This window comes from Calidris pugnax, unplaced genomic scaffold (assembly GCF_001431845.1).
Source record: "Calidris pugnax isolate Ruff unplaced genomic scaffold, ASM143184v1 scaffold111, whole genome shotgun sequence".
Classification (NCBI taxonomy): Eukaryota; Metazoa; Chordata; class Aves; order Charadriiformes; family Scolopacidae; genus Calidris; species Calidris pugnax.
Genome location: NW_015090872.1, coordinates 6,777,254 through 6,804,539, shown reverse-complemented (window position 1 = coordinate 6,804,539; position 27,286 = coordinate 6,777,254). Strand labels below are relative to the sequence as shown.

The following is a 27,286-nucleotide window of genomic DNA, read 5'->3' as shown; positions in this document are numbered from 1 at the left end:
TCTGCCTCAAGCAGAGCACTGGCATCACACTGGTGGCCACTACTAATACCAGGGAGCTATCGCGTATGCTGGGCACCTACTACCTTCTCATGTGTGGCAAATATATGACCAGCCCAGCCTGAGGACAATTCTGCTGTAACACAGAGCATCCTGCAAGGTATGTGTATAGATACTGTGCTGAGAGCTACATGTTTGTCATTCTGCTAGCTGATAACCCCTTGAGGCACTGTGCAGCCTCTCTCAGGCTCTTCATCACCAGATGAGTCCACCCAAACGAAATAACACTGGTGGGGACCTTGGAAGAAAAGCAGTATTAACTCAAGCTCTCCAGAAATCCTGTTGCAAGGAGAGGCAGCAGCACCACATGCTGGTACCAGCTGCAGCCTCTCAGCCCACAGCTACATTTCAGCCACACTTGGTACATGGTTCCCACACACCAGCAGGAAGAGAAAGAGTATTTGTGACTTCTCCTCATTGCTTTGACCCACGTTCATTTGAAGACTGCTCCCAACAGCACAAGATGGTCAATAGGCAGGTTTGACACATTGCAGGGAGCTGTTGTCACACTGCTGCCATCCAGGCAGCTCTCTACAGAAAGCAGGAAGGAAAGGTGGGGTTCCCACAGCCACTATGAGTGGTATTGCACCCCTTCACTTTCCCAAAAAATAAGGTAGCTGGTCATGTTTATAGCACAAATCCTTTAGCCAGTGTTCCTCTTGGAAGCCCTTCCATACCTGCCTGGGCAGCCTTTTAGTACCTGTTTGGACTTAATGGTATAACAAGAAAATGAAGTATTGCACAAGCAAACTGATGCATCTGTCAAGGTAAGGTCAGATTCTTTTTTCAGGCTCTTCTAGGAAACATAGCCTTGTGTTTAAGCTCTTCCTACAGAGAAAGCGCCACAAGGAGTGAAAAATGGGGTTGCACTCCAAGCCCACAGAAGTGTTTCTCCACTCTGTGGCTTTCTTGAACACCTCATCTGACAGGCTAACACAATAAAGTAATCAACAAGCCAAGTCTTCTGAAAGGCATGGACAATCTACACTACCCACTCTCAAGCAAACAGCAGATGAACAATATTTTGCAATAACAAAAGTAATCTGCTAGCAAGAAACCACATCGGAGTGTTCAGGATGTGAAGATGAAATAAGGTAATGGAGAAGCCAGAGATGATTGACTGGGCTGAAAGTTCCACTGAAGTCTTTGCACCAAAGATGAAGAAATCACAACCCAGGATGCTCACAGAAATAGCACTTGTTACCTTGCATTTGAGAAAGCAAGCAGATTTCAAAGTGCATAAACAATTACAACTTCCTACACCGGGGAAGCGAGCACCTCAGCAAGACCCACATACTACTTGCCCTCTTCGTTAGCAAGGCCACTGGCATCAACAACCCTTGTGACCCTTTAGTGTGAGGACTATGACTGTATTTTATCCCTGTAACAGGACTCCCCAAAATCTCTATGCATACCGAGATCTATGAGGATCTTGCAGGACTGACACCATCCAAGCTATCTCCTGTGGCTAAGGACTGAAATTCCTGCAGTGAAAGGGCTGCTACAAATAGCCCTGGATCCCTGCAGCTTTAAAGGTTACCTCGTCTTTCTCCTCTTGCCTGCGGCGCTGCTCTGCTTCAAATACCAGCTTCACTTGGATTTCCTGAGCAATCTCGCAGTCCTGGCGTTCTCTAGAAAGCAAGAAGACAAGGATTATAAGCAGCTAAAAAGTCACAGGCATCAGTCAGCCTGGAGAAAGGGATAAAAGAGCTAAAGAACACATCTGATGTACACAGAAGAATTATTACTCGGTATTAGTGCAGAGCCTATGAATTCTCACCAGGGACCTAGCCTACCCATACTTACTGCTGGCCAGATTTAGAAAATAGGTCCCAAGCCATTCACAATCAGAAAATAAGCAAGAAAAAAACAGATTCATGGGCAGTTTGCTAAGAAAGGAGGTAGGTACCACAGGATCGGGCAGGCCAAGGTAGCACATTGAAGTCTGCCAACAGCCCAATTCTGCTGAGGAATTGTTGTAAGTGTGATGCCGAAGGAGGGGATTAGGGGTCTGGGTAATGCAGGCATTTCTGGGAAGTGATTTTCACCTGAAAGCCAAGAAGGAGAAAGTGCAGAAATGCTGACAGTAAAATACAATAAGTAGGCCAAGCAGAGGTTGGAGGTGGCAGTTCAGTAATGCATGAGAAATGATGCTGAGGTGGGACAAGACACAAATGCAAAACCGGTGCCAAGAGAACAACATGCATCAAAACGAGGGGTGAAAGAGCCATCGTCACAGTGCCAGTGTGGAAAAAAAAAAAAAAAAAAAAAGAAAATTCAATCTAAGCTATCTCTGCAATTGAGACGACTGAAAGGCAAGGCATAGGAGGAGATAAGAATGGGAACAGCAACAGGCAGAGCTTGCTCCATTAGAATCCAATCTTTTGAAGGATACGCTGGCAACGATCAGATGGGTGATGGAAGGACTACCAAGTGCGTTATTACGGAAGTCAAGCAAATATTTCAAGAGAAGCAGATTCAGCTGTGTCAAAGTTATGCTATGTGGGCTGGAGCAACTAGTTCTAGGCTTGAGCAAGGATCAGGGCATAAATGACTTAGCGAACTTGGAGGCAGAGGACTGGAAGAGAGTCCAGGATGTGAGTGGAAGAAACTAAGATAGTAGGTGCAGACAAGCACTTTTGGTAGCAAAAGAGAGAAAAGTGCCATGGCCAGAGCAGTCAGTGGCACCACAAAGCCTGCTTTCATAGGAAGCAAAGAATGAGAGAAATGGACAGAGTTGATATGTGGCACAGGGTGGGGAGGGAGGACACTTGCAACAAAAAAATGGCTTAGAAGACAAATGCCACCAAGAAATAACTCGCCTGTCATACGGAATGAAAAGGAAAATGCAGCAGGAGGGAAAAGAAGCTTCTTTATTTCTGTCAACTGCTCCTTGGAAGCAGACCTGCAATTGGGTACTGCGTGTTATTTATATTCCCTTCCCTAAACACACATGAACCCCACGTTGTTGTTACAACATGACATTTCCTTCCCTTTCCCAGACCACCGCACTTGCAAATGCTTGTGCATATCCATAAACTGACCCACATCTAGAAATACCCTGGCAGGCACTTCCTATTTTCTAAATCTGGCCAGCAGTAAGTACGGGTAGGCTAGGTCCCTGGTGAGACCTGGCAGGCACTCGTATTTCAGTGTGTGTAGGGCTGGAGTTATCAACAGCCTAAACACTTTCAGGCGTCAGTTTCTTTCATCCAGGTAATAAAACCTGGCATTTTGTGTGTGTGCCTGTGTGCATTTCACTCAGCTTCAGGGAGAGACCTGTTCAAAGGCACACAAACTCACACGGCAGCAAATCTAGTTCTTGAACCTGCCATATAAAAAGGGACCTTGGCAGACCTGGTACCAGCAGGGAACCAGTCCCCAGCAAAACCATGGCTGAATGTGCAAATCCTGGGAAGCAGGCTGTCAGTGGGCCTAAGACAGTGGATCCCTCATGACCCCAGTCTCTGAGGACGTGAATCCAGGTAGAAAATAAGTTAGAAAGGTCAGACATATCAAGGCATTGCACGTCTCCAGTTCCCCTGGCACCTGTGAACAGAGCTAAGGTGCCAAGTTCACCAGCACCAACTGACTTGCTAAATGCTTAAAATACATCTTATTGCAGACAAACAGGAGACAGAAACAGCTAATCGTCTTTCAGAGCCAAGGCAACAAGGTCACCCCCTCTCCATTCACAGCAAAGAACACCAGAAATAATGCAAAAGCAGAAGCATTTTCTTGTTCCTGATGACATGCATCTAGGAACACACTGTGTCAGTCTCTAAGAACCACTAAACAGCAACAGAAGATTAGATGTTTGGTTTTATTGCTCAGTGGTAATTAAATACTGAGACTTTGTTAATATAAGCTAGTGTTTCAACTTGACTGAGCATAAGAAAATAAGTTAAAGAACTTTAACGGCTCTTTCTTTAGTGTGCCCATCAGTCTCCACAAATCAGCCAGAACAACATAAACCTCTCCGACCCTGAACATCACACCTAACTGTCCTCCGTTCCCAGGCAGCCAGGAGTGTCAAGTGTGTCAGGGAAACTCACATCAGTTTTGGAAGAAGAGGAGAGTGGGAGGAAAGTCAGTGTAATCAGAAAGCTCCTGTTCACAATGGCTGCAGCAACTAATTGTTGCCAGATGAGGAGGGGAAAAAAAAGAAAAAAATTAAAGGAACCATTCAAAGGAACTGTTCACATTAGTGGAACAGAACCATCACGGCTCTGGGAGCAAAACGAGGAAAGAGCATATTTTCACGCTACTTCCAACAGTTACCTTAGCAAACTTGCTACTATGCTTGGCAACGTGCAAGCTGCTCAGCTAGATGTGAGAGATGCTTTTAAAGAAGCACGAAAATAAGGTTTGATGCTTCCCTGAATTCTTAAAGAGAGAATAAAAGTTACTTCTATCCTCTCATTTATTGTCACAAAGTCTGAGAGAATCTAGAATTTGATAAACAGAAGAAAGCCCTTAAATTCCAAGAGCTTTCTTCCATTCCCTGTTTCTAAAAAGCACCCAGTTCTGCCCCTTCACTCCCTCCCATCACCTCGCAGTGTCAAACTGTCCTAGACCATACAGAAAGCAATGAAGGTGATTTTGTTGCCAGAACACGCTGATCTTGCACAAGGAAGAGACAGTAGGAACATACAAAGAATTAAGGAAGAAAAAGATCCAATTACAAAAGCATGCTTCTAACTTTACTATTTTTGCAGAAGAGCTCAAGTTCAGGAGAACTGCTGCTGACACAACATTTTGCATCAGCAGTTCTGCCTGTAACTTGGCTCACAAAGTTTGTAAATCCCATTTTACTGAGTCCTACAACAAGAAAATTGTTTGCAGTTCCCAGCAAGTAACAGAAAGGAATAATCTCTGCCATACAAAATTAATTTTTATGTTGTCATTTACATGCTCACATGTCTAATTGGTAAAGACAAAACTATTGAAAGAAAGCACAGACTTGAGAGATGCACGTCTTTACCCAGTGCTGCCTGAGTATGCTGGGAACATTGAAACAGTGGATGGTTTGTCACACCCCAGCTTCAAATCTTTTACGAGCAGCTCCTTTGAAGCCTGTCCTATATCTCACATCTGCAACACAGAGCTCTTCTATTCCATCGCTGTCTCTACCAGACGAGCCACCAAGGATCTGTGATCTGCACCACCAACTGTACCTGGTGGGTGGCATCACGGAGCAAGACACAAGCTGGGAGGCTGTGCAGCCACTGGGAGATGTACCCTGGCCTCCAGACCCTGCATTTGCAGGGAGCCCCACCAGAAGCCAAGCTCCTGTCTCTCATCATTGGGATCTGACTAAGCCCTCTCACACAACCCATTTGTTACATCTCACAAATTGCAAGAGACTAAGTGGGAAGTCCATTTGTTACATCTCACAAATTGCAAGAGAAGAAAACAAGAAAAGAAGCAAACAAACAATATAAAGCACCAATGTCAACCCTGGATTGGAAAGGACAGTTTGGTTTGCCCTGCACTGCCACGTTTCATTTCTACACCAGCTCCACAGCCTAAGAGCCATGGCACACAGAAAGCCAAGTCACAGGCTACACAGGATTAGATCTGCTGTGTGGGGCCTTAGCAAACCTGCAGATCAAACTGGATCAGACATTAAATATCCTCCCACAGCTGCTGCAGAAGTCAAGGGACTGCAAGGGAAGACCCGTCCCCCAACACCCATGTCCATCAAGTGACCCTGGGGCAGCAGCTCCTCTTCCCAGGTCACTTCACACTGGAGTATCTACAAGCACAAGCAAGGACTTTCTGCTGGTTCAGTGCAGGAGGACACCAAAAAGCACCAGCTTCTCAAAATCACTCATCAGGCACAACGTAAAATGCCAGTATCTGCAGTTTCCACAAGAGAGAGAATTCACTGTAACACTGTGTATTTCTGTGGTGTGGTTTCTTCTCTCTCAGACTTTCGCTAGAGACAGTCAACACAAGTAACCAAGTTACCTCACTTTGCCAACAGGCAGCAGAACAGGAAAGCTCCTTTCCATGGTCAGCCAAGAGAATCTAGGCCAGGATGGATCCCAGAACCACCTACTCGCACCCTGTTCTCTTATTCTGTGCCAGAGCCTAGTATCGATAGTTTTATGGCAACAGATAGCCAAAGGAAAAAGGAAACAACTGCAAAAGGCTGATCAACTTGAATCCCATGTACTGTCAATCAACTCAAATCAAAGCAGCTGATTCCTTGCCCTGACCAAATGGGACTAGCATTTCCAAAGCTCCATCCCAAACTCACAAGTCTTTTCGGTGTTTCTGGATTTGAGCACGTGCTTTCAGATCCTCCTCTTCTTGCAGTTGCTTGGCCACCTGCAAGTCATGTTTCACCAGACGATTACGCTGAACGTTCGTTGCCAAATGATGCTCAACTGGAAATAAACACAGACAAGAACCCCCAAATCAGCCTGCAGAACTTTACTATGTGAACAAGAAAAAGCAAGTGAGAGGGAGATTCCAGGCCAGGAAGGAAGACAGCTCTTGGCAGGGAAATATCATGTAATATCTCTAAAGGTGGGGAAGTCCTGAACTGAAATGATGCTAGCAGCTTGAGATTGCCTCATTTCAGCACTGAGGGGGCTGTACACACGTGTCTGTTACCAAAACAAGATCTGCATATTTTAATCGCATCCAGATTTATCAGGAATGTTTTTTAGGCTTTGAATTTCATTGTCTGGCCACAGGAAATTACCCTAGATTAATAAAGGCCTGGAAGGGACCACCAGAGATCAGTGAGGATGAGTTGACTCTAAACCACTTCTGATGGATGCTTCCCTAAACTGTTCTCAAGAACCTTCAGATGAGGAAACTCCTCTCACTCTCAACATAACCAGTTCCAAAATCTCACTGCCTTTATAATTAGCAACTGAATACTACAGTGAGTCCTTTACCATACATGGATACTGCCTGCAAGAAAAAATGGCTACACGAGCTGTAGCTGAAAGCCAGCTTCAGTTCAGTGGTCTCATGTTCCAGCAGCAAGGGCACAACTTCTGCAGAAGCTGCACGCCTGGTGGAATAGCTGGAACAGTATTAGCACCTAGTACTGGTAGATACCAATGGTCTTGGCACCCAACAAAGCAGATTAGAGAGGCCACCACACCTGAAACTGCAATGCAAACATACCCCAAGTAACAGATAAGCATGTAAAAAAAAAAAAATATCACCAGTCACTTTGAAGTTCCTGGCTGTATTTTTTTTTCTCCTTTTCAAACCCATGGAGTGTACAGCTGCACTACCTCAAAATGTCTTAAGAGGAAGCCTCCTTTCAAAAGACAGGCACTAGCAGTTCTGAAATAAGTAAATAAACAGACCTCTTCTGGTTGTACCTCAGGTCAGCCTATAAAACTTGAAGCTTCTAAAATTGCTAGTCATTTCTAAAAACCTTGCACAGCAACAAAACTTCAAGTGCACTCCCACATGCAATTTTATCATAAATGGCATAAACTCAACTCTGAAAGAGAGCACGAAATTGAAAAATGAAATGCAACTATCTCTAGGATACAACGTGAGCTGGGGCAGAACACAGAGTAGTGTTACAGGACACTGAAGACAGTAATAACAACCTGTATTCCATTAAAAAGAATAAAAATGAAATAAAAGCAGGGAGGATTTTTCTTAGCAAAACCAAAGCCAGATATCTGTTGGGAAAAATTTGCTTCAGTTTGTTCCAAAGATCATTGCTACTTACTCTCTTGCTCCTGCAAGTTATGGGCCAAGGTATGATCTTCCAGAACGGCAAAGTCTCGACACACTGGAGAGGGAAACAAAGCCAAAAGAATTAGCATTAGGAGAAGGAAAAAAAAAAGCATCAAAAGAGATATGGAGGCTGGGGGAGAATACATATACAAAGACATCTGACACATCTGCTTTCTACCAGCCAAGGTCTGGACTTGTGGTTTTTCTTCCCCTCCTGCACCTGTGGCTATTTCTGCAAGCACTTACTTCTTTGTCCCTGTTTGCATAACAAGCCTTCTCCACTCTCCCCTCCACCTCCGCTTCTTTAGTTTAAGACCAGAATTGCCCACACCACCACTGGATCAGACTTCGCATACAAAACCCTGTATTCCACCCAGATTTATACCAATGCCCACGGTGAGTATGTTAAACTAAATCCAAGGTCAAGTGTTTGTGCTTACTATGACTCTCTGCCAACTTGAAGACTCAGAGTAGCAGTTTCTCCCCACAAAGATACATAACACACTGTGACCTCCACAGACCTGAGTAGATTGAGCTTTGCAGCTCTTGCTCCAAGGCACTTCTACTGGCTCAGGAATCATTTTACAGTTGTCTCCTGTAAGCTTCATTGACTTTTTCAAGTGCAGATGCTGGCTATGTACCTAAAACCCCGACATGGGATCAACCACAGCATTAGCAGCAGGAATAAGCACAGCTTCCTAAAAAAACACTGAAAACAACCTGGAGGCAGGCTAAATGATAAGGGGACGAGTTCCTTTTAGCACCAGCCTGAAAGCAGCAGATTTTTGCCCATGCCTATCACTTTCGCACTTGAACTTTCAAAGGAATGCTCTCCCCACACTGTAGAAAAACACCAACGTTTATTTTTAACTTGTTATGATAGGCAGCGGGACAACAAAACACAAGCCACATATACATCGGGACAGGGACCTACACACAGCATCAGGTTGTCTTTTGGTGGTAGCTACACATCAGCTTCCTGGTGCACCAAGGACAAGCTGCCCTGTGCCCTCAAACTGCAGTAGGGGGGTACAGAGTCCTGCTCTGCACATCTGCTGTACACAGGGTCCCCATCTGCTTCAAGCAGATTTTAAGGCAGAAGCACTGAATAATTGAGACTAAGGAGGTCTGACACTTGTTTCTCCTGGATGTGACAAGCTAAGCAGCTTAACAGGACCCAAGAGGGGATCTCTCCCATTTGAAACATACGGCACAAACCGGAAAATTACAAGGTGCTTTTGAAGCTGCAGAGGGAGGTACAAGCCATGGCTGCTGTGCTCCATGGGAGAAACCTCTGGGGAAGACCAGGGTTTCTCTTTAGCTGAGCACAGCAACAGCCTAGAAGAGAAAGTGAAAATAACCCCAAATCCCTGAGAATGTACCAAAACTACACGGGGAATTTATGAGGAACCTGTTTATGAAAGTTTCAGAGTCAGGGAAAATAAAACATTTCCATCATCATAAAGGGTGGAAAATACTACAAGGAAAGCAGAAGGCAGACGTGTCTTCCCGAGCCACAGTCGCACAAGCCTTCCCTCTTCTCACATTCATGCACATGCTGCAATAGAGAAGCATCAAGATCTTCCTCTGAACCCAGGTATTTCCCCAAAATATCTAGAAGAGTTTCTAGTTGAATGTACCGAGAGATCAGATAAAGGATAAAGTGTTTATCATATTCAATAGAATTTTTGGTTGAATCTTCCTGCACTGGAGAGTGATCTACAGATGACAAAAGCTCCTAGAAGCTACAGCAGCACTTCAGGGAAAGAGGGTGACAAGCAGCAGGGTGGAGATGAGGACAAAGATTACGGTTATACGATCCCATAGTGACTCACTTTAAGCATGTACAATTCTGGATGGTGCAATTAAGGTTTTATCGTGGCTTTGTTTTTTTTATTGCAACTTCTTTTAAAAAAGGAAAGAGGATACAAAACACTAAATAGCACTGAAACACATCCAATGAGCATTTGTGTATAAATAAAGAAACGCTGCCTTTAGCTACAGAACTGGGAAAACCACATCTGAGCAGCAGGCAGTGCTGCTACTCACAGGTGACACACCCAGGGTGTCTGGGGTCCAGGAACACATGTTTTTATGGGACAGGGCACAGGATCTTGCCCAGAGACACTTTATTTCGGTGGTCCCTAATACTATTCAGCTTTGCAGCATGATGATGGAACATCCACCTTCTACTTACAGCAAGCACCGTCTGGCCTGCTGGAAGAGCACCTTCAACTCGGAGGTTTGAGCCCTACTATCAGTTCAGATCTAAGCAAAGACACCTCAACACAGAACCCTATACAGCTTATCCAAATCTAGGGCTGTGCTTTCACCAGCATTTATTCAAGAAGCAGCACTTGCTCCCGACAGTTAGAAAAAAAAAAAAAAAAAAAAAAAAAAAAAAAAAAGGGAAGGTGTATTTTGGGAGGGTTTAATATTTTTCCTAGAACTTTTTTTTTTTTTTTTTTTTTTTTTTTTTTTTTTTTTTTTTTTTAAAAAAAAAAAAAAAAAAAAAAAAAAAAAAAAAAGAGGGAAGCGTTATTTTTAACTGCAATAGGTCTCTGAGCAAGGCCACTGCACAGCTGCCCAAACAGCTGTACTAGCAAGACAAGGCGGGCAGCACAGGAGCAAAGATGAACGTTTCAGAGCTGTGTATTTTTTTGCATACAGATTGCTGCTGTAAGAAATGCTTATGAAACTGCATCCCGGCCCTTCCCAACTCATTTCTGCACAGGCTCATACACTGCTCTGGTCCCAGTGGTATTCAAGAGCTCTGCCTTGTTGGTCATGGTGCTGATGGAGCTTGGCAGACCTTTGCTCCATCCTCCCCAGAGAGGCACACGTGCAGAGGAGAACTTCAAGTTTTTTTACTCTGTTCTACCCACACCCAGACACACTTCTCTGTTTGTTTGGGAAAAAACAGGGTGACAGAAACACGCCTGGCATACAGGCAAGAAAGTGGGAGGACGGTTGTAGAACATTGCTGCTCTTCTCTTGTCAGTCTTGCACCAACCCCAAAAAAGTCCCATGTCCTCTGGTGAACTTACTTCCTACAATTAAGCAATGATTGTTTAACCCTTGTGGATTGACGGACCACCAAAAACTTTCTAGAGAAAGCCAAGACTCAAAATACAAAGGCCACATGCTGTGTTGTCCTGCTTCTTCTAGCTGCTTCTCCACAGATCTATTGGAAGTAGTCCAGGGGTCTTCAAAGTCAAACAAAAATAAGGAAAACAAAGCAAACTTCTCTGGTCCTCACTTTTTCATGGGCCACAGCTGAAAGCTTCTGGATGACAGATGTAAAGCAGGGACCAAGGCTCCTGTCTGAGTTGTTTTGGCTTTTTAGGACAGGTCTGTGCTACTTGAAGCTCAGCACACACTGCCAGGGTACCCCCACATGCTCATGACCCGCAGTAGCCTAGCTCAGATCCAGTGCCAGCCCTAACACAGCCTCGTAGCACCAGACCTGAGGCTGTACCTGGCTCTGCACACAGGGACAAAGCTCCGTGACAAGTCACCAAGTTGCAGGGCCTAGACATGAATACAGGGGCTGGGTCTTAAAACAGTGATGATTATCTCATCAAGATCCAGTACAAAGAGAGAGAAACTGGGTGGTTATTAATTATATGCCCACTGGACCCCCCCAAATGTCTGGGCTCCGAGGTGTCCCCATCTCACAGAGGAGACAGCACGGAGGTGGCTGGTGAGGCAGCAGCAAGCTTTGAGTTTGCTCACACATTTGGATTCATTCATGCGCTGCTGAAGAAGCCACTTGGCTACGTATATACTCCCGTTAAGCTGCTCTTACAAACCCGCAAATGGCCGGCTGGAGTACACAGCCCTGGCTTTGTGCTGCTGAAGCTGCTGGCAGGGCAGACGGCGCAAGAAGACCTTTCGTCACTGTCAGAAACTTGGCTGGGCTGGCCATCTCCAACTCATCGGAGCACATTATTCCCAAGTCCCATCAGCCTGAGAACAACATGCAGAGGAAGATGAGAACATCCCGTTACGAAAACAATGAAGTGCTGTCAGCCAGCCAGGTGGCAAGAGATGGGGACACCTGCAACTCCCTAGCAAGTCCAGAGCACTCCCTCAAAACTAGACCCAGCGCCCATGGCACCAAGTCAAACATGACCGCAGTTGCAAGTGAGGCCAAGGAAAGCAACCCTCTGCCCTTGAAGACACGCATCCAACAGTGAGGCAACTAAGAAATAACTGGAGATGCAGACCAGTCAAGCATGGTCAGAAATGAAGCATCATCAGTGCTAGTCCTCATCCCCTGCCCAGTCTCAGCATGATGCCAGCACACTCATTACTAGGTATTATGTGTCCTGGGTTTGTGCTGAGAAATAGGATGCCCCCAATGACAATGCACAAACTCACAATTCCCCCTCACCAACAGGCTTCGTATTTAAGGGGGAAAGAAATCTATTTCCTTATTCCCTAATCCTATGCCCCCAAAAATGAAAGGTAAGATTAATGTTACGTTCACGGCTACAAATTAACTTGATTTCCCATCTCCTGGACCTGGCTAAGAGCCACCAGACAGTCAAATAAGCAGCAGGGGTGCAATCACAGCAGCTACAATTGGCACGTCCAGTGAAGCGTGAAACATTAACAACAGATTTACCATAGTCTGATTAAGCCAATCTGCCTTGGCACAGCAGGGAGCAGGCCTGGGATATGCACTTCTGGCACAACTGTGAAAGAAAAAAATGCCAGCCCAGGAATGCCAGCCACTGCCACAGCTAGCAGAGGTGCCAGCAAGAGAGGACAAGGGCAGAAGTATGGCTGGAAACATTATCTTTTGCAGTAGTGATGGGCTGCAAAATTCATGCAGCGGCATGAAAAAGGGAGCTTGCTTGCTTAAGGGATCCTGAAGAGCCTCTCTGCAAGCTGCAAACACAGGTCTTCACTGGTAGAAGTTCCCCCCAAAAATATGCCTAAGCATATATATATCTGAGGCCCTTGCAAGCCCTGCCTTTATGGCCAAGATAAGAACGTCTCTAGGTACACCAGCTTAGCAAAGCTTCATGAAATAGCCTTTTCCTTTTCATATTCTGCCATCTGCCTCACTAGCTTTCTCCAGCATTACCTCAGCTTCATAGCTCAGCATTTCTAACACCAAACTGCTTCAAAGAGAGTGAGGTAACCACAACAGAGGAGCAAAGGCAGCCTTAGATGTTGCTGGCAATACTTAGGTGTGTGACAAAGAGGTAGTTAACGTCCAGAAATGGGCAGCGTGACCGTGCAACTGGCTCTAGAAGAGGTTAAACCCCACTGGCTTCTCAAGCAAGGTTTAGAGCAAAACACCCTACACACTTCTGCCTAAAGTCTCAAACCATGTTTTGATATCTGCTGAAGGGCCCAAGGGACCCCTTGGTTCACATGGCCCATATGACGTGCTCTGGGATATCAGCCAGTTCAATGACCCAGGGACCACACATGCGTGTTCCAAGCATTTCCTTCTGAGTCTTAAAATGTATCTCTTGCTCCCCACCCCCTCTGCTCCCGACATTTTCCCATCAGCATCATGTGCTGGATAATTCACAAAATAAACTAGAAGGTGTGAGTCATGCTTAGTTTAAAGCATCTGCAGTTTTTGAATCCTGAAGTGAAGGACAGGAGGGAGAGGAAAGACAGAAGGAGCACAAGGAAAAACAGTTTCATCAGCTAAAAATCACTTTTAGGGCCTACAGAGCTGACAAATTAAGTGGCAGGCAGCAAGCGCAGCCTGTTACAAGCCAGCAGTCTCAGAAAGTGAGTTATGGAGATCCCTGCAGATTAGAAAGCAAACCGGGAACTCATCAAGACTCAGAATACTCGTAGAGGATCACAGAAATCTGTGATTCTTACCAGATTCTCTGGAGGGACTGGCCAGGCCACTCCAAGCCAGGTAAGTTTGGCTTGAAACTTACAACAAAACAATCCAGCAGATTGTTTCCTTGAACTGAAGCCAACATGACCAAGCAACAACCCAACTGGAGGCGAGAGGCTACCCTGAGGGCAGTTTCCCTAGGAAATGTGCAACTGGGACATTTCCTTTTCAACCCCAGCAAAGCTGCTCTGCGAGCTACACAGCCTGACCTCAGCACTTCTCATTTGTGTCCTGCCTCTCCCACCGCACCAGGAGATTCCAGAGCTCCTGCTACCACATACAGGCACCAACGAAGGCTGGCCAGGACACGTCTCAGCTGCTGCAGCTGCAGTTACACAGACAGCATTCCTAGGGCCTTGTTCACCAGGCACCGTCAGCACCAAGGACATCAGGAAACTCGCACAGGGAGAAGGTGGCTCCCAGGCAGAGGGCAGGGCTGGGCAGCCTGGGGAAGGGAACAATTTCTGTTTCTTAGCCACAGCACCAGAACATCTCATGTAGCTAGGAGCTATGAGGCAGCACAAGGAGACCGGGTGGCCCCACGGGGAACCAAACTGAGAGGTTTCAGCCTAATTCTTAAAAGCATAAACGTGAAAAATAAAAAAAAAAAAATATTGCTAAAGAACCATGGGGTTGTTTTTTTTTACTGGCAGTCTTGGCCTGGAAGCTAAGAGGAGCTTGTGATTTGGGAAGAAGGTTATCTCCTCTACTCTAAGCTAATGCCTTGAGGTCAAGGCCATGAGAGGTTGAGCTCTGCACCGTTCTCCAACACAAAGCCCTCACCTGCCCAACAATGCTTTAAAAAAGAAGACTATATATATTTTGGAACCAGATCCTCAGAACACGAGTCTATTTTTTAACCTGCTTTGAAAGATCAGCAGCATTCACAAAATTCCCTCTCACAGGCTACTAGTTTGGTGCTCTCACTTCTGTGTAATGTGCCTGCAAACTGTACCGGAGAGCAGTCCTCAAGCTGAGAGAGCATCTGCTGAACAATCCAAAGCAGAAGGTTATGAGCTTGCACAGTATAAACAGGAAGCTGGAGATACCCAAAAATCACCCAAAAAACCCCAGTAGCACCACAAGGGAGCTCAAAAGGTAATCCTATAGCATGTCCCAGCCACAAAATTTGTTAAAACTTATCATTCTGCCATCTTTTTCCATCATTGGATAATTATACCCTACATTGTATCATCTGCAATCTTTCTGAATAAGAACAACCCTTCTTACCCCCCAAGTTTAAAACACAATCCACAGGTCAATAGTTAAAGACCACATCTTTGACTTGCAGAAGAAAATGCTGAAGTACTTCAAGGTTGGACACACAGACATACCTGAAAATGGCATTGAGCCTTAAGGAGTACTGGCAGCCATACTTTGAAAATTCAGCCTTTTCAGCCAGGTCCATCTGGGTCCCGAGATATGAATTACGCAGACTCACAAGAACTGTCCAAAATCTCTCAGTCCTATAGCCAACATCGCTGCCTCCTCTTCCAGAAACTTCTATGCATTGAGCGGATGAATGCATACAGTATTTTGCTACTCTAAAGCAGAGCCCAGATATATGAAGCCATGACATGTAAGCTATTACCTGCCAGGCTCATAACACTATCACCTTCATAGCTTCTTCTTGTGTGCCACAGTGTCCATCAGCCTATACAGGAATGCCTAGACCCAAAAGGTCCCCAGTGAGTTCAGCTATCGCACTGTGGACCCCCAGTAACATCCAGGTGGGTAGGTATGAAAACCTCAAGGTAGATATATTCGTCAGGGATGGCTTGGCTGGTTTGACACCACAGCCAAATAGTGGGCCCCAGGCAGTCAAACACACACTTCACTCACAATGTTTGAGACATAACTGTATGTGGAGGAAGTTAATCATCAATGAGAGCAAAAGTTGCTTCTGTAGTCATCCTCTCCAGCATCTGACACAGCTTCAGTTGACTCAGCTAACACCACATGTGCAAAATGAACAACCAACAAGACAAGGAGAAGTTTCCCTGGCAGTCAACTTTCACCACTCCCTCCAAACCATGCATCACAGCAAAACAAACAACACTGCCTCCAACAGTTGTGTTTTACCCTCAACTTCGCTGAAGGGCAAACCACCGCACAGGTTGGTGGAAAGCAGGGCAGGAGTTACCTTCACCAGGAAAATTCCTGGCTCACACAGATGTCTCCACAAGCACTACCATAGCGGTAAAACGTGCCTTCAGCAGTGTCCCATGGATCATATGACACTGCCCTTCTCTGGAGGGTTTTTTTTGTTGCTGTTTCTTTTGCAGACAGGATGTCATGGCAGTTTTAGTTTTATGCCCAACACTACTCATTTAAACTAGTGTAAGGGAGGGGGAAAAGAAAAACAGTCTCCTTTCACGCACAACTCAAAATAGCCACCCACTCAGAAAACTGCTCAGGCATGGAGCTTGCATCTCAAGAGATCTGCACTATATATGCTCCCTTCCCCCACGACCATCTCAACAGTGATCACCATATTTTGATAGGTTTAATACAGCTTTTACTTCAGTATTTTAGGCAATTTTATACTACACAAAACTCTTGGAAGGACTCGTTGAATTTCCTAGATAGGCAAAACTTCTGTTCTCTGCTAAATGCAAGCCTAAATCCCTTGCTCAGTTCAGTAGTTTCTCAGCAGCGAGTTGGCAGGTCCGCTTTGTGATTCGGGGTGCCTTTCAGGAGCCATGGCACCCTGGATCTCAGATCCTTCACTGGCATTTCTAAGCCCTCAGTTTCAGGCTGTGGTGAATAAGCTCACACAGCAGCTCCGGAGAGGCAGGCAGGAAGTTGGGAGCAGAGATAATTCAAAGTGTCAGCTCTCCCAGGCTTCTCCTCCAGCTTAATCCTAAAAGATAATGTAGCATTAAAATACAAGGGAGACAGGATTCAGAAAGGGAGCTCTCAGTGCCCTTCTGGTGCAAGTTCATGCAGTGACTCGGTTCGGTGACTGTTTACACAAGGCTGACGGCTGACGCCCACACAGAAGGTGCCAAGCGCCAAAAAAAGGTTCTAGTTCCTGTCAAAACCCCACAGTGTGGTTTTACACCACAGGGACCCACGGTCATATGGAGGAACGAGCATCTCTGGAGAGAACAAGTAGCAGAAAGACTCCCTCAGAGATGCTACGTTCTTTTCAGCCTTTGGGTGACTAGAGCCAAGCCTGAGACTGCTCTGAGGCTTGTAGCTAAACCAGAGCTGGAGCTGGGAGGAGAGACTGCAGCATCAGTACACAGGCAGACAAGTCAGATTCTATTCATCTGCATCATATACCAAGAGAAGCAAAGTTCCAGCAGGACGGGCCTCGGGGCAGCCTCCTTTCCAGCCTTGCTGGAAAGCTGGCCAGTTGCTGCATTCGAAGCTGGAGATGTCTGAACTAATCCTGCAATCGGCTCTGATTCTTGCACAGATTCCCATCAGCTTCCTTTTTCCTAGAAAGGCAGCTGTGAGGAGTCCTGTCTGCCACCCGTTCAGCTGCTGCCAGCGCTGCAAATCTGCTCTGTAAGAAAAAACTCCCTCCACCCAACTAACCAAGTCCTGCTTCATTTCAGAACTTCTCTTTGCTCCACCAGCTCCTAGGGGATACTCTCTCCTCTCCCCCCTCGCTTCCTGCATTTAAGTTCTCCAGGCTTATTAGTCAGCTCTGGAGAACACAAAGTACCAAAGCTGGCCCCAGATCAGTCAAACCTTCACATTCATCTGTAACAGTCACCAGTCAGTACAGTTACAGCAGTACACATCGCCCTTCCTGTCGCAGCCTCGTGTTGGCCGCTGTTGGCACCCTGCCCTTACAACTACAGATTTAAACCAGTGGCATAAGAAGGTAAGAATAAGTCTCTGGCCTCTGAGACCAGATGGGCAGGAAAGCATTGACCAGGAGCAAACCTCTTTGTGGCACCTGTGCCCACAGCTCATGTGCATTGCCAAGCATGAGGAGGAAGCAAGCTGGCTGCCTTTTAAATGCCTCCTCTCTGAGAGCACAAAATGAGCTGCAAGTCGGTCAGAAGTAAAATTTTTACTTTGGGGGCTAAATCACTTATAGTCACAGCTTTTTTTTAAAAAAAAACAACTAAAATCAGGACCTAACAAGTTCACCTGTTACATGGCCAGAGCTGATGCTCTGGGCAATGCCAACAGCCTGGAGTACCAGGTAACTGAGCGCAGTTATTGGAGCTGGAGGCAAACCTGCCTTTTCCACCTTGTCGTATCAGGGATGTGAGGAATGCAGGCAGGACTGTGCAGCCCGAGCCAAGGAGCCAGTCTCTCCTGCACTGCAAACAAGCTCAGGAGAGCCCAGCCTCTTCCCAACACCAACTTCCTTCGGAAACCTGGCGCCGGCCAAATCGCCTGCAGGAGAGCACAGCCCTGTGAACAGCAGCGCTCTCTGCGTGCCACAAAAACAGCCCACACCCTGGCGGCTTGGAGAAGACCCAGGACTTTCCCTGCTGTCTTCCACCACTTCACCCCAGCCCCCGGCAGCATTGCCAAAGGCACCAGGAGGGGCTGGTGAATTTAAGACATAAATCCCCCTCACCCCACCAGCCAGCACCCCAATAATAAAACTAACTTCAGAACGCAGGGAGGAAAAAATATTTCTCCCCACCAGGATCTTGTGAGTAAGGTTTGCCATATCCGTAACAGACATAAAATAAGCTCAGATGCTTTTGTACAGCAAAGCTGTTCTGCTGAGGGGACAGGGGAGAAGTTTTACATCTACAGCAGGGAAGGCTGCCTCAAGCCAGCCCAGTCCTTCCCCAGTCCATCTGCTAGGTCAGTGGTGACAGTCATTCTGCGAGGAACATTCCTTGCTGGGGCACGGTCCAGTCTCTTGGCCTGTCTGGTTGTAAAGGGCCAAAGCTATATATACACCATGTCTTTTGGAGAGGTTTCTGCAGAAAGAAAAAAATACACCTCTCGAAGCCAGGAAATATTCCTGTTTTCCCAAACTTCCTTCTTCCCTTTTGTCCCATTACTTCTCGGTCAGCCCTGTCAGTCTCCTTAAAGCATGCCCGTCTCTCAGTGACTTCAAATATTTGCTCTTTTATGTTCTCTTTTCCTTTGTCATCACTTACCAAACACCACATATTGAGTATAACATTTCCTCTTAAGCCAATTCCTCCAGCCACCAAGTTCAGCAGCAATGGGAGAAGAACAAACGATACCTATACGCACACAGGAACTCAAAATTTTACTGCACACAGCTTTTCACCCCTCCTTTGAAAAGAGAAGTGAAGAAGAGTGACTCACTTGCAAACCTACTTCAACTTTCTATCCTGAACAGCACTCACCACAGGCAGGGCTTTCTAGAGTGCACGGACCAAACCTCTACCAACCCAGCCCTGAGTCAAAAAGATCTCACTATTTTTATTTGGTTGACAAAGCATCATAGCGGTGGCACTGTGGGTTGGCGTGCAATTAAAATAATCATCAGTTGAGCTTCCGAAGCCCGTCACAAAATCCTTGGGTAGAAGCAGAAGGGCTGTGCCAGGCTTCTGAGCAGGCTTTCACCCACACCTTTCTCCCCAGGAAAAGCAACACTTCTGGCAAGCTAAGTTCACAAGGTGCCTGGGGTTACAGGGTAGATTTTTATGAGCACCCAGGCCTAACCGGTCTCCTTTGCTCAATGCAAGGTTCACGACAGCCCTGCCTTGCTTCTCTTGTACATACACTGTGATGCTGCACTCTCCTTTTTTAAGTTCTCAATCATTTATTAAAGCCAGAATCAGACAGTAAAGGTACATGAAGAAACAGAGCAGATGAAAGCCTAGTTTAACCATGGCTTCCTTCATGATTTCAGTTGTCCTTGGTTATGGATCTCTGTGGGATCTCTCTTTCCAGCCCTGTTAAGTGTCTCTCCCAGCTGCCATGCAGTGCCAAGGCTATACAGCACTCACTCAACGAGCTGTGTGGTATCTTTTCATGTACTGAGAAAGACAACAGCGGCTCAAATTTCTATTTTTAAAAAGAAAGTACAGATGAAATGTCAAGGGACTCCTACAAGGTCCCTTCATGTGTCCTGTGGAGAAGCCAGCACTGTAAGGTGAACATGGAACATTCCCAACGCACCGCTGCCTTGGGGAGGAAAGCAGCCCTGCTTTCCCAGTGGAAATGCCCAGAAAATGCCTTTTGCTCCCTGCAGTTCAAGCCACCAGCAGCAGAACAACAAATAATCTTTATTACCTTTTTGCAGAAAGGCAAAAGGACAAGACAGCAGTGAATGCCACACTAGAAACTGGACCTAAGCATCTAGAATTTTAAGGCAGTTTTACCCACAGAGCAGCCTCCTTCCTCAGTCCTTCAGCCTTCAAACCAGCACGATGCAGAGGAGCAGCAGTGAATGAGGGGGAAGCCAGCCAGCTAGGGACACTCCGGGAAGGGAACAAGGAAATAGAGAGGGAATATGTCCCTTCGTCCTATAAATCACCACATTCATGTGAACTGGATGTCTTGGAGCAAGAAAAAGAAAGCTTATTCCAGCAAAACAGAAGTTTTCTCCAAGCCATCATCTCCAGCTCCCACCTGGCACACACACACCCTCTCGCATTGCTCATGGCCACAGGAAATTAAAGGGTAAACAGAGGCCCGTGGTCACAGCAACCAAAATGCTGTCTGCAACACAGTCCTCAGCTGGGATCATTACTTGGAGAGCAGCGATGGGTGATGGCCAGTGTCCTAGTGTCACAAATGGGGGATGCCCTCCCCTCCCTTCAAGGAATCTGGGCAAAACAGACTGTGCCCCTCTTATCCCAGCCCAAAGACTTGTCAGTAACTAAGGAAATTTCTCTGTAGAAGGCATCAGCATGAGTCTGGAAGCTCTTCTCTGCCAAAGACTGCTTTTTGAGCAATCTTTTTGCCTTGGTACAACCTCCAGGGCAGCTCACAGAGGACAGTGCTAAGGATTTAAGGGATGGGAGGAGGCAGACCTGCTTGCTCAGTTGCATTTTGGAGCCAAGAGCATGAAATATGCTAATCCTGCCCATCTCCTCTGCCAAGCGCTGCAGACCCAGAACAACTGAATGCATAATAAAACTTTCACCCCGCTTTAACCAGAAGTGAAATGAGTACCACAGCCTCAGCTACTGAATTCATGCATGCTGGAAAAACAGACTTCCTATTACTCAGAAGAGCTGGACATGAACCAGTGACCTAGAAAGAAAAGCCTGTGTCTACGTCCCATCACCCTCTACCTCCTCGCTGCCCCCAAGCCATCCAGCTTGCCTGCATTTTTCAGAGCCCTTCTCAGAGGAACTCACAAAGCAGAAAACCGTGACACTGCACATCACGCTGCAAGGAAAAAAATCTCAGTCGGTGCCAAAGGGCATGGTGCAGGTGGCTTCACAGTGACCTGGCTGACCCTCAGCTGCTCTCAACATTGTTGCCCTGATTATATTAATCCAGTTAAAGGCCAACCCTTCCTTCACATGAGTACAGCTGACATCTCATCCATCAACACCAGTCCCTGAAAAATTCCAAAGCAGAATCCCTCCTCACCAGACACCGTGCCAGCCATCAACACATTCTGAACCTGCTTCCACCTTTGACAGACAGCAAGTTCTTCTCCTCCACCATCGTGTTTGCTGAGCACACACAGGCACTAAAAGCCCTGAAGTAAGCAGATAACATCAGACAGTCTCTTCCAGGAGAGTCTGAGACAGTGCAGCTCAGAGCTGATCCCCTTCCCCTGCCCCTTGGGGAGTCAGCAGCCAGGAGGTTTTTATTGCAGGAGTCTCAGCAAAGGTCACATTAAGCTGCAGAGGTCAGAGGAAAGGTGCTGTAGTTGGGAGGCAGTGGAAGACTGATGCTTACAGCAAATTTTTATTCAATTTATAGCAAAAGAGAGCCAGCCAGCCTGCCTGCCCCAAAGAACACCTTCCCAAGACAAAAAATAAAGATTCAAGCCCTTCCTGTTTCCCCAAGGCCACAGATATGTATCTTTTGCTATCACTTGTGGGAAACTGGCCTCTCTGGTAGCAGACAACAACTAGCAGCATTTGAATGTACAGTTCAAGAGCTTCAGAAAGTCAAATCAGATGCTTAATGAAGAGTAGAAACCATAGTGTGAGCATTGTTGCTGTGCCTCTCCAAGCACGAGTGGCACAATCAGCCTTTGTCAAGACCGAGCTCAAGAGACGGCAGCATGGCAGGGCTGGTTCCAATGATGGGCACAGATGTACTGCCCTTACACATTTTCATTGTACTACTAAAAATAAGATTAAATAAAAACACTTAAGTCTCTGCAATTTTCCACTAGTCCAAGGAGCAATAGAGGGTTCCTCTTCCCCCACCTTTCCTTTCCTCACAGAGGATTCAGACAGGTACGAAGTCCTGGAGTCCCTGGCAAGGAAGCCCATGCCTGGGTTCTACTTGCTGCTACTAACAACTGATGGCTCTCAGAGTCTGCACTGGGCGAGGGACTGAGCCTCAGTGGTAGCAGACAGGCATCCCCTTTGCAAAGCCACTGCCACAAACCCCAACCCTTTGGCAAAGGCAGCACCAACAGAAGGGTCCACAGGTACATCCTCCAGAGAGCGATGAGGTCTGCACAGCTCCAAAATACCTCCCCAGGAACGTGCCCCATGCAGCTCTGCCCACCTGCATGCAGACAGGGATGCTCCCAGGTCCAAGAGGCAACACCCAGCACTTGGAGATGGCACAGGGAGCTGCACCAAAGAGCTCATTTAAAGCAGGCAGCCACTGAGAAGGTGTAGCCCTTCCCAATTTTAGCTGGTAAAAAATGCATCAGATCACAAGAGATGAGAGACAACTGGTTAGAAATCAAGCAGAGCCCAAGCCAGTTTCTTTTCTTTGCTTTATAAGTAACTAATTAAAATAATATTTCCAGGATGCTTTTGTTCCCAGAAGGCTCACAAATGAGACCTCAAGTGAAAAAGATCTACACTCAGAGCCGAGCAATCCCCCGGGGTGGGTCAAAAGAGCACACAGCAAAAGCTGCTTTGTGAAAAGAGAAAATGTCACAGACACTTGAGAGGCGAATAGAAATACAAGGAGACAAACTCTGCCCGCAGATTGCAGCTAACACCAAAACCTTCAGCAAATAACTTACAAGAGCTTTACTGACCACAGTGGTCAGAACATCCACTTCACTGCCCGTGGAAAAACGGCTCTGTAACACCAGGCTGCAGCAGCAAGGTCTAGTTTATACTAGGAAAAGAGTGTTTTGAGGGTGTATTTTACATCAATAAACTCCTGCCCACAAATAAACCGGACCGGCTGAAGCAGTTTTCAGCAGCAAAATGCCATCTGGATCAGGCCTTCAGCTTTTAAAGATAAAAAAGAAAGTAAACACAAGAAGCAAGACTTCCTGCAGCACCTAGCTATGGTTATCAGATTTTTACTGCCATCAATTGCACAGAAATGACCTCGCTTGTAGTAGAGTTTTTGGGGACCACAGCAGAAGAGGAGGATGATGCTGTCTCACAGGGAGAACCTGGACATAGCACCTCCTCTCCTGAGGGAGACAGAGCTGGTGAAGAACAAAGTACTCAAACCAAAACAATGTTCTTCATTGTTAATGAATGACTAAGCTGACCTTTACCCGAAATGGAGAAAGGGAATGTTTCTCCAGAAGGATCAACAGTGATTTCTGTATCAGGAACAATAAATATTTCCCTAGGTATGGAAAGCAATGCATTTCTTTCCTTGGTTGGCACTAACACCCAGCATGAAAAGATGTAATTCAAAGCATTGCTCAGTTTCACCACTTAGCACAACAAAAGCAAATGATGTCACCAAACTAAAAGTGTGAAACATGCCAGAGGCTTTGCAGAACGTGTCTCAGGCCTCATGTACTTTGCACATTGGAGCTGCCCTGGGAGGCTGGTTTAATCCAATCACTATCAGGTAACAGCAGAGCGTCGTACCAGGACACTCTTGAAACTTAATCCACGCTAACCATAGGTGTAAATTTACCAAGGGCTGGTTGAGCTTCATTAGAACCCCATAAACATACTTTCATTCAGCATGTGATTTTAAGTCAGTCTACTTAGTTCACTTTAAAAATGAATCAAATTAAATCAAATCAAGGCTACTTAAATTCTGAATAAAAGCATCTACACGGGGATTTAATTCACTTTAATCAACCCACTGGAAAGGTTAATTGGATTAATTTTCTTAAGTAACCATGTCTGGACAGACTCTAAGGACAAGATCTCGGCCACACTAAAATGACCCATAACAATTTTGCTAATGACTTAATGGGACCAACATTAACCCCTAAAACTTCAGCACATAGATATTACTTTTCCTGCAGTAACAATAAGAAGCAAAACATTGAAGGATGGCAAGAGGTCAAAAGGCAGCTCCACCTCCCTGCGTGGATACATGCCTTCTACTCTTGCCTAGCTGAATCATCAAATTCATGTTTACTATTTTGCAAGAATTGAAATTTTAAAAAAGAAAAATTAATGGCCAGTGGCAAGGAAAACAAGTTTAAGGAATTTTAGTTGCATTTAGACAGGCACACTGTATTCTCATTCTTTACAGCATGAATCTAAAGTAACTGGATTTTGACGGAGCTTCTACAGATTTAGATCAACGTCAGATAGAAGAGACTCTACCTCGTACAAAGCTTTTCAAACCCAAAGCAGCTCCGGGGCAGCTTTAACTAAGCTGAAAGGTACACATGTGAAGCAGACACTCTGCTCGGAGGGAAGCCGAGGCCAGCCTGGCCCAACTGAAGGTGACTCCATGGACTGAGCGAAGGCTAAACCGACAGCCACAGGCAGGCACAGCAGCCGGACACCCAGGAAGCCAGCGGAGCTGCTTCACCTGCACTTTTGGGGGGCACGGGGATTTCGCAGAAAGCGAGGAGCATGCCCTTCCCCTGCACTCTGGGGGTGCCCAGGGATTCTGCAGGGTGGAGGAGGCTCAGTGCAGGGCAAAGCCTTCACGAAAACCCCTACAGGCTCCGGTATTTTTCACCCGGGGACCTCAACATCCCCAGTCCCCCTCAAATCACGTCTAGGGATATTCACAGCTCCGCTCCCATTTTTCAGTGCCCCGAGCGGAGCCTCCAAACCCAGCCGAGCCCTAACTGCACGTCGGTAGCCCGGAGGGTCCCCGGGCTACTATTTCACAGCAGGGCTTATCTCCCGTGGGAGCCCACCCCGGCCCCCCCAGCCGGGAGCGGAGGGGAGGGAGCGGAGCAGAAGCGCCAGGAGCGGCCCCGGCGCAGACAAAGGGCTGTCCCCCTCCCCCAGCGCCGCTCCTCGCTTTCTCCCGGGGGAGAACCGGCGCTTCCCCGACGACCCCCCCTTTCTCCCCCCAGCCTCGGGGAGCCGAGCCCTCAGCCGGGCTCGGAGGGGCGGCCAAGCTAAGGCTGCCGCTTCCCCGCCGGCCTTCCCTGCCCTCCCTCCGACCCGCACAGCCGGGGACAAGGCAGGGGGAAGCAGGCACACCCGGTACACCCCGGAGGTGTAATTATTTTATTATTTTTTTTTTAAAAGAAGAGTTTCTCCCTTTCCTTCCCCCAATTCCCCCCCCACACCCCGAACCGCCCCGTCCGGCTCCCGCCCCTCCCGGGGGGTGACCGCTTACCTTCTTTGACTCCGGGCAGCTTGGAGTGGTCGATGCCGATGCCGGCCATGGCGGGGTGGGCCCGGGCGGGCGGGGGTCTGTCGATCGGTCAGTCGGTCGGCCGGTCCTCCCTCTCCCCCCGCCTCAATCAGCCCGCCTCCCGCTGAGGGCAGAACGGCGGCGGCACCGCCGCCCGCGCCACAAAGTTGCCAGCGGATGGAGCCGGCGCGCGCCCGGCCGTACGGCGCGGGAGAGGGGACAGAAAGCGGCGGGGCGGGGCGGCCGCTCACCGCCCTCTCGGCCCCCCCTCACACACACACCGAGTGGGAGGGGGGAAGTGGAGAAAGGGGTCCCGGGTTGTTCCCCCGCCGCCTTTCCCCTTCTCCAGGGGGAGCTCGGAGAGTTGGGCAGCCTTCGGGCGAGTTTGTTTATTGTTAATTTTAATTTTGGGGCGGGGGCACGAGAGGGGGGGGCGGAGAATCCCCTACTTTTCAAAGCGGCCGGAGAGCGCGGGTTCTCGGGCGTTGGAATGGGCTTCCCGGGGAAGTGGTTGAGGCACCATCCCTGGAGATACTCAAAAGACGAATTCACATGGTGCTCGGGAATATGGTTTAGTGTTGGTGTGTGTATTTTGGTTTTTTTTTTATTATTATTTTTTTGTTTATTTTTGGTTTCTTGTGGTTTTTTTATAGTTGGACTACATGATCTTAAAGGTCCCCTCCAACCTAGGCGATTCTGTGATTCTGTATCCCAGTACCTGTGCCCCTGCCCCTTCTTCCCCATCCCAAAAGCCACCCCCCACCCCAGCGCCTCCACGTACCCCACCGTGCCCAGGCTGAGCCCCAAAGGAGCCCATTGTCACAGCCACAGCACGGTGCACCTTGTCCTCCGAGAGGGAGTGGGGGGAAGCAAGAGGAGGTGTGATGAGTTTGTCTGTTGGGATGGGCACATGTTGAGGATGCAGACAAAAGATTTCTGGCCAAGCAGCACCTTAGGAGGCCTTTGATCCCCAGTAGCACTCTGCCGCTCAGGGGTTAGAGCCGGCTTTTGGCAGACGTGGGGAGGATTTACAGCTTTGGTCCACCTTTGTTTTCCAGCAGCGAAAAAACACCATGAGGTGGTGGTGTCCTCTGGGTAAATGCCGATGCCGGCCATGGCGGGGTGGGCCCGGGCGGGCGGGGGTCTGTCGATCGGTCAGTCGGTCGGCCGGTCCTCCCTCTCCCCCCGCCTCAATCAGCCCGCCTCCCGCTGAGGGCAGAACGGCGGCGGCACCGCCGCCCGCGCCACAAAGTTGCCAGCGGATGGAGCCGGCGCGCGCCCGGCCGTACGGCGCGGGAGAGGGGACAGAAAGCGGCGGGGCGGGGCGGCCGCTCACCGCCCTCTCGGCCCCCCCTCACACACACACCGAGTGGGAGGGGGGAAGTGGAGAAAGGGGTCCCGGGTTGTTCCCCCGCCGCCTTTCCCCTTCTCCAGGGGGAGCTCGGAGAGTTGGGCAGCCTTCGGGCGAGTTTGTTTATTGTTAATTTTAATTTTGGGGCGGGGGCACGAGAGGGGGGGGCGGAGAATCCCCTACTTTTCAAAGCGGCCGGAGAGCGCGGGTTCTCGGGCGTTGGAATGGGCTTCCCGGGGAAGTGGTTGAGGCACCATCCCTGGAGATACTCAAAAGACGAATTCACATGGTGCTCGGGAATATGGTTTAGTGTTGGTGTGTGTATTTTGGTTTTTTTTTTATTATTATTTTTTTGTTTATTTTTGGTTTCTTGTGGTTTTTTTATAGTTGGACTACATGATCTTAAAGGTCCCCTCCAACCTAGGCGATTCTGTGATTCTGTATCCCAGTACCTGTGCCCCTGCCCCTTCTTCCCCATCCCAAAAGCCACCCCCCACCCCAGCGCCTCCACGTACCCCACCGTGCCCAGGCTGAGCCCCAAAGGAGCCCATTGTCACAGCCACAGCACGGTGCACCTTGTCCTCCGAGAGGGAGTGGGGGGAAGCAAGAGGAGGTGTGATGAGTTTGTCTGTTGGGATGGGCACATGTTGAGGATGCAGACAAAAGATTTCTGGCCAAGCAGCACCTTA

General features: G+C 47.7%; 1 protein-coding gene across 2 annotated transcripts in view; it reads right to left on the bottom strand.

Annotated features, from left to right (window-relative positions):
* The window catches only part of CCDC50 (coiled-coil domain containing 50), a 45,004-nt gene extending 19,618 nt beyond the window's left edge, over window positions 1–25,386 (bottom strand). For both annotated transcript variants that reach the window (XM_014945974.1, XM_014945975.1), the window contains exons 1-4: window positions 25,229–25,386; window positions 7,772–7,834; window positions 6,323–6,452; window positions 1,598–1,688 (exon numbers count right to left, since the gene is read on the bottom strand). In XM_014945974.1, coding sequence (XP_014801460.1) covers window positions 1,598–1,688; window positions 6,323–6,452; window positions 7,772–7,834; window positions 25,229–25,277 — 333 coding nt within the window. In that variant the 5' untranslated portion in view covers window positions 25,278–25,386. The remainder of the gene's footprint in view (window positions 1–1,597; window positions 1,689–6,322; window positions 6,453–7,771; window positions 7,835–25,228) is intronic.
* Between the last annotated feature and the right edge of the window lie 1,900 nt (window positions 25,387–27,286).